The 7686-nt window shown below is 42.0% G+C and overlaps 1 protein-coding gene across 1 annotated transcript in view; it reads left to right on the forward strand.

Moving 5' to 3' along the window:
- pcloa (piccolo presynaptic cytomatrix protein a) overlaps positions 1 to 7686 on the forward strand; it is a 568528-nt gene that overhangs the window by 390048 nt on the left and 170794 nt on the right. The window contains exon 15 of the mRNA XM_043713231.1: positions 2122 to 2169. Within this exon, the coding sequence (XP_043569166.1) occupies positions 2122 to 2169 (48 nt within the window). The remainder of the gene's footprint in view (positions 1 to 2121; positions 2170 to 7686) is intronic.

Below are 7686 nucleotides of genomic sequence, written 5' to 3' on the forward strand. Positions count from 1 at the left end.
GCCTTGCTGAAATCCATATACACTACATCAACCGGTTTACTCTCATCTACCTATTTGGTCACTTTGTCAAAAAAGTCAATAAGATTCATTAGGCATGACCTACCCTTCACAAAACCGTGCTGACTGTCCCTGATCAGATTATTCTTTTCTAGATGGTTATAAATCCTATCTCTTATAACCTTTTCCAACACTTTACCAACAACTGAAGTGAGACACACTGGTCTGTAATTACCAGGGTTGTCTCTACTACCCTTTTTGAACAAGGGAACCACATTTGCTATCCTCCAGTCCTCAGGCACTATTCCTGTAGACAATGATGATTTGAAGATCAATGCCAAAGGCTCGGCAATCTCTTCCCTTGCTTCCCAGAGGATCCTAGGATAGATCCTATCTGGCCCAGGGGACTTGTCTATTTTCACACTCCCAAATGACACTAGCAAACCTCCCTAGAAGTTGGTGCCCCCTCCAGTTTCAATACAACTTCTTGTACAGGGACCTCCTGCCCTCAAAGCGTTCCTAATAATCCACATACCTGTAGCCTTCCCTCCCTCACCAGCTCTTCAGCCACATATTTAGCTGTACTATCTTCTCGTTCGTGGCCTCACTGGCACATGGCACAGAAGTAATCCTGAGCTCTAAAATGACAGTATTGCCACCAAGTAGATTTTGCACATTAAGTAAGAATCGATATGCATGTATCCAATAGATGTTCACAATACACATGATAATGCCTAACCCAAAATGGCATGGCCTTCTTGGGAGGAATCCACACAAGGCATGGATGTCACTTTGGAACAAACTTCATATTTTAGCAGCAACAAACCAGATACCACTGCGCTGAGGTTTGTAGCTTTTAAGTTTAGTTTGAATCCAGCTCATGAAATTGAATTTTTAGTTTGTAAATGTCTGTAATGAATTCAAGTTTTTCAATTATGACATTGGTTCCAGCTGATAATGAGTCAAAAGCAAAAATCTTTGCATAATTACACTGAATTGACAGTCACGTATTAGAATGCAAATACAGGTAGTTTCATGCAATGTGCTTTCAAAAACTGGATTTCTAATGATTTAAGGTCAAATGGAGTCTGTAGGTATTAACCTGGATAATTTTCATAATGACAGCATTTCAGAAACTGGACAAATATTTATCAGCTCTCATCTCCGTTTATTTCACTCTGTGTTGATCTTATATTTTGGCAAAGCATTACATTTATATCGAAATAAAATTCAAGAATCATCAGTTTTTTTCTGGATTGTAAAATGCAATTAAAAGATACAGAAGAGAGTAAAAGGACAGGCAGCCTGAAACAAATAGAATGAGAGAGAATAGGAGAAAGAAAGATACAAGCTATCCCTGAAATTACAGTCCATTGTTGGTGCTATGTTTAGCTTTTATAATTACCATTGGTCTTGCCCAGCAAACCTGTTTAATTTCAGAACAACTAATTAAAATGGGATAAATGAGAAGGATGACAGAAGGTTAGCAGTGGGCAACTGATCACAGAAAGAACAAAAGTAAGAAACAAACACAATGAACAACAGGTGAAGAAGGCACTTAGTAGAATACTTCTGCCACCTTGCGTTAACACAGCAATATTAAAATTAGGCAGCTCTTCCTTGTGTTTTATATCTTTTTCATTGATGATCTGTGACTACAAAGCTGATTTTTTAAAATAAGACCTTCCATCCAAAAGGAACTTTGAGGCCAATCTTTATCCATCAACCTGCTTTGAAAACTCCACTAACATTTTGACCGCTGTGAAAAATTCTGCAACTGCAGCTGAGACAGTCCATAATATTTTGAATTGAACAATCCACAAGATTCCAAAAAGAAATTTCTCTTTATCTTCCAATCTTAATGGACCCTTTAAAAACTTCCAGGGTTTTGATCTGGGCCTGCATGTTCACCAAAAACTATTAGTTCTTCCTTCAATCATACCCTATCTCTCTCCGATGTTTCCTTGAAATCTGTCCATTAGTTTTGAAATACATTGTTTATAAACAAATTAACAAACAGTTAACTCCCCCAACCTTCAGTGGCAAAGCTAAAAATAACAATTATTCAAAATGTCTAATGATAATATGAAAGAGCTATTTAAAATTATTTTAATTCTTTTACAGCCTCCTGAAACAGCAAGTAAATCACATCCAATTACTGGTGAAATTCAGGTAAAACTATTTTTTTTGTACTATATTGCAGTTTATATTTTATTTTTCTGTCTAATATCTTTGAATTAAGCATTCAGTAGCCATTCTGTAATGCCTTACTCCCTTCACAATTTGTTGACAACTTGAAGAAAAATAAGATTATAATTCCATCTTTATATCTTCTTTTAAGTTGAAAGTCTGACAATTAAAGAACAGTATATAAATTCATATGTTATATTGGGTTGTAGCACAATGTGAAAGATTCATAAATAAAGAGAACAACGTGGGAAAGAGGAGGGTTGACTTATGGCACAGCCATCATTGCTGAAAAAAGGAATGATTTGGAGATGCCGGTGTTGGACTGGGGTGTACAAAGTTAAAAATCACACAACACCAGGTTATAGTCCAACAGGTTTAATTGGAAGCACACTAGCTTTCGGAGCGACGCTCCTTCATCAGGTGGTAGTGGAGAGCTCAATCCTAACACACAGAATTTATAGCAAAACTTTACAGTGTGATGTAACTGAAATTATACATTAAAAAATTGATTGTCTGTTAAGCCTTTCATCTGTTAGAATACAGTGATAGTTTCACTTCTTTCATGTGTAAATTACAAAACCTTTTTTTAAAAACGTTGCGTTCTCGGGTTAGCTGTTAATAATGGTGATAGCTAGACAACATGTTGAAGGTGTTGGCCCCCTGTGTTCTCTGTCCATGCCATGATACCTAGACTGACTCCAATCTAAAAAGTGAGACAACGGAGTCCCACATAAACTCATGCTGTTCCTGAGCCCAGAGCCCCACAGGAACGCACGCAGCCCCTGAGCAAAGCACAATGTAACCCTGCAAGTACAAGCATGAGTTTATGTGGGACTCTGTTGTCTCACTTTTTAGATTGGAGTCAGTAGTTCTGTATCCAAATGGCTAGTTCTCCCTGTATTTCATGAGATCTAACCTTGCTAACCAGTCTCCCATGGGGAACCTTGTCAAATGCCTTACTGAAGTCCATATAGATCATGTCCACCGCTCTGCCCTCATCAATTCTCTTTGTTACTTCTTCAAAAAACTCAATCAAGTTTGTGAGACATGATTTCCCATGTATAAAGCCATGTTGACTATCCCGAATCAGTCCTTGCCTTTCCAAATACATGTACATCCTGTCCCTCAGGATTCCCTCCAACAACTTGCCCACCACCAACATCAGCCTCACTGGTCTATAGTTCCCTGGTTTGTCCTTACCTCCTTTCTTAAACAGTGGCATTCACGTTGGCCAACCTCCAGTCTCATCTCACCTGTGACTATCGATGATATACATTTCTCAGTAAGAGGCCCAGCAATCACTTCCCTAGCTTCCCACCGAGTTCTAGGGTACCCCTGATCAGATCCTGGGGATTTATCCTAGAGGGAGGGTGGTGTTGGACAGTTGTTTTTCAGACTGGAGGCCTGTGACCAGTGGAGTGCCACAAGGATTGGTGCTGGGTCCACTATTTTGGATGTGAGCATAAGAGGTACAGTTAGTTTGCAGATGACATCAAAATTGGAGTTGTAGTGGATAACAAAGAGGGTTATCTCAGATTACAACAGGATCTTGTTCAGGTGGGCCAATGGGCTTGAGAAGGTTCTGAGAAGTGGCAAATGGAGTTTAATTTAGATAAATGTGAGGTGCTGCATTTTGGGACAGCAAATCTTAGCAGGATTTATACACTTAATGGTAAGGTCCTAGGGAGTATTGCTGAAAAAAGAGACCTTAGAGTGCAGATTCATAACTCCTTGAATGTGGAGTCGCAGGTAGATAGGATAGTAAAGAAGGCATTGGGTACGTGGTATGCTTTCCTTTATTGGTCAGAGTATTGAGCACAGGATTTATGAGGTCATGTTGAGGCTGTGCAGGACATTAGTTAGGTCACTGTTGGAATATTACGTGCGATTCTGGTCTCCTTCCTATTGGAAAGATGTTGTGAAACTTGAAAGGGATCAGAAAAGACTTACAAGGATTTTGCCAGGGTTGGAGGATTTGAATAGGCTAGGGCTGGTTTCCCTGGAGCGTTGGAGGCTGAGGGGTGACCTTATTGTGATTCATAAAATCATGAGGGGCATGGATAAGATAAATAGCCAAAATCTTTTCCCTGTTGTTGGGGAGTCCAGAACAAGAGGGCATAGGTTTATGGTGAAATGGGAAAGATATAAAAAAACCTAAGGGGCAACTTTTTCACGCAGAGGGTGGTATGTGTACGGAATGAGCTGCCAGAGGAAGTGGTGGAGGCTAGTACAATTGCAACATCTAAAAGGCATCTGGATGGGTATATGAATAGGAAGGTTTGGAGGAATATGGGCCAAGTGCTGACAAATGGACTTGATTGGGTTGGGATATCTGGTTGGCATGGGTCAAGATTAGGAGTAAGAGGGTTTATAATTAATGAAGAATGCCAGAGAGCATGTCAAGAACAGCACCAAACATACCTAAAATGAGGTGCCAACTTGGTGAAAGTATAACACAGGACCATTGGCATACCAAACCGAGGAAGCAGCATGTATTAGACAAAGCGAAGTAGACCCAAAAAGAATGAATCAGATCTAAATTTTATCATTAATGTTGATGGAAACTAAAATGATGTACAGAAGAATAAGGCTCCACATATATCCTTAAATGATGTGGGAGCTCAGTGTGTGAGTACAAAAGACAAGGCTGACACATTTGCAATCTTCAGTCAGAAGTGTCGAGTGGATGATCCACCTCCAATGGTCCCCAGCATCGCAACCACCAGGTCTTCAGTCAATTTGAACCCTTCACATGATATCAAGAAACAGCTCCTGACAGTGGATACTGCAAAGTCATAGACCAAAACAACATTCCAGTAATAGTATTGAAGACATGAGATCCCCGAGCCAAGCTGTTCCAGTACAACTACAATGCTGGCATTTACTCAATAATATGGAAAATTGAGTCTAAAAGTGTGGCACTGGAAAAGCACAGCTGGTTAGGCAGCACCCGAGGAGCAGGAGAGTCCTGATAAAAGGCTTATGCCCAAAACATCAACTCTCCTGCTGCTTGAATGCTGCCTAACCAGCTGTGCTTTTCCAGCACCACCATTTTAGAGTCACTTTCTCCAGCATCAACAGTCTACACTTTCTCCTAATATGGAAAATTGCCCAGGTAGGTCCTGTCCACAAAAGCAGGACAAATCCAACTGGCCAATTACCACCTCATCAGTCTACTCTCAATAAAGTTATGGAAGGAGTCTTTGACAGTGTTTTCAAGCAGCACTTGTTCAACAACAATTTGCTCAGTGATGCTGTTTGGTTCTTGCCATGTATTAAATGCACTTTTCCTTGTAGATGGGTGTAGTAGTGGGTTTGGAAGATGCTGTCTAAAGAGTCTTGGTCAATTTCTATAGTGCATCTGCTTCTGAGCGATGGTGATGGAGGGAGTGAATATTTATGGATGTGGTGCCAATCAAGGGGCTGCTATATTCTGGATGGTGTCAAGCTTCTTATAAATATACTGTTTTGGATACTGTTGGGGGGTATGACTTACCGGAGAAAGCAGTGGGGCACCTGCTGCTCAGAAGGGAAGGTGGAAGAGGAGCAGAGCAGTAGTCACTGGGGACTCGATAGTTAGGGGGACGAGAGAGACTCATGGTTGGTGTGTTGCTTCCCGGTGCCAGGGTCCGTGATGTCTCTGATCGTGTTTTTGGGATCCTTCGGGGGGAGGGAGAGCAGCCCCAAGCCGTGGCCCACATTGGCACCAACGACATAGGTCAGAAGAGAGATGGGGACTTGAGGCAGAAATTCAGGGAGCTAGGATGGAAGCTTAGAGCTAGGACAAACAGACTTGTTTTCTCTGGTGTGCTGCCCGTGCCACGTGCTAGTGAGGTGAGGAATAGGGAGAGAAAGGAGTTGAACACGTGGCTACACGGATGGTGCAGATGGGAGAGTTTCAGGTTTTTAGATAATTGGAGTTCTTTCTAGGGTAGGTGGGACCTTTACAAGCAGGATGGTCTTCATCTAAACCAGAGGGGTACCAATATCCTGGGTGGGAAATTCGCTAAAGCTATTAAGGTGGATTTAAGCTAATACAGCAGGGGGCTGGGAACCAAAATTGTAGGACAGGTACAGAAAAGGATGAGAGTAGGGAGTTCCAAAATCAAGTATCTGACACTGGCAAGCGAGAACCTGGTTTGAAGTGTGTGTACTTCAACGTGAGGAGCATCCGAAATAAAGTGGGTGAACTGGCAGCGTGGGTTGGTACCTGGGACTTCGATGTTGTGGCTATTACGGAGACATGGATAGAGCAGGGAGAGCAATGGCTGTTGCAGATTCCGGGATTCAGATGTTTCAGGAAGAACAGAGAAGATGGTAAAAGAGGGGGAGGTGTGGCATTGTTGATCAGGGACAATATTACAGTTGTAGAAAGGATGTTTGGGGACTCATTAACTGAGGTAGCATGGGCTGAGGTTAGAAACAGGAAAGGAGAAGTCACCATGCTGGGAGTTTTCTATAGGCCTCTGAATAGTCCCAGAGATGTCGAAGAAAGGATAGCAAAGATGATTCGCGATAGGAGTGAGAGAGGCAGGGTAGTTGTCATGGGGGACTTAAACTATCCAAATATTGACTGGGATCACTACAGTACGAGTGCTATAGATGGGTCAGTTTTTGTCCAGTGTGTGCAGGGGGGCTTCCTGACACAGTATGTAGACAGGCCTACAAGGGGCGAGGCCACTTTAGATTTATTACTGGGTAACGAGCCTGGCCAGGTGTTAGATTTGGAAGTAGGTGAGCACTTTGGAGACAGCGATCACAATTCTGGCAGGTTTGCTTTAGTGATGGAAAGGGATAGGTGTACTCCACTGAGCAAGAGTTACAACTGGGGGACGGGAAATTACATTGCAATTAGAAAAGATTTAGGAAGCGTAGAATGGGGAAGGAAACTTCAGGGGATGAGCACATTAAAAATGTGGAGCTTATTCAAGGAAAAGCTCCTGTGTGTCCTAGATAAGTATGTACCTGTCAGGCAGGGAGGAAGATATAGAACGCGTGAGCCGTGGTTTACTAAGGAAGTGGAATCCCTGGTCAAGAAGAAGAAGAAGAAGGCTTATGTTAGGACAAAATGTGAAAACTCAGTTAGGGCACTTGAGTGTTACAAGGAAGTCAGGAAAGACCTAAAAAGAGAGCTCAGAAGAGCCAGGAGGAGACATCAGAAGTTGTTGGCGGATAGGATCAGGGTTAACCCTAAGGATTTCCATAGGTATGTCAGGAATAAAAGAATGACGAGAGTTAAATTAGGGCCAATCAAGGATAATAGTGGGAAGTTGTGTGTGGAGTCAGAGGAGATAGGGGAAGCACTAAATAAATATTTTTCGACAGTGTTCACTATAGAAAATGAAAATGTTGGCGAGGAAGATACAGAGATACTTGCACCTAGACTAGAAGAGGTTAAAGTTCACAAGGAAGAGGTATTAGAAATACTGCAGAGTATCCCCTGGGCCAGACGGGATCTATCCTAGGATCCTCTGGGAAGCAAGGGAAGAGATTGCCGAG

Source organism: Chiloscyllium plagiosum, chromosome 23 (genome assembly GCF_004010195.1).
Source record: "Chiloscyllium plagiosum isolate BGI_BamShark_2017 chromosome 23, ASM401019v2, whole genome shotgun sequence".
Classification (NCBI taxonomy): Eukaryota; Metazoa; Chordata; class Chondrichthyes; order Orectolobiformes; family Hemiscylliidae; genus Chiloscyllium; species Chiloscyllium plagiosum.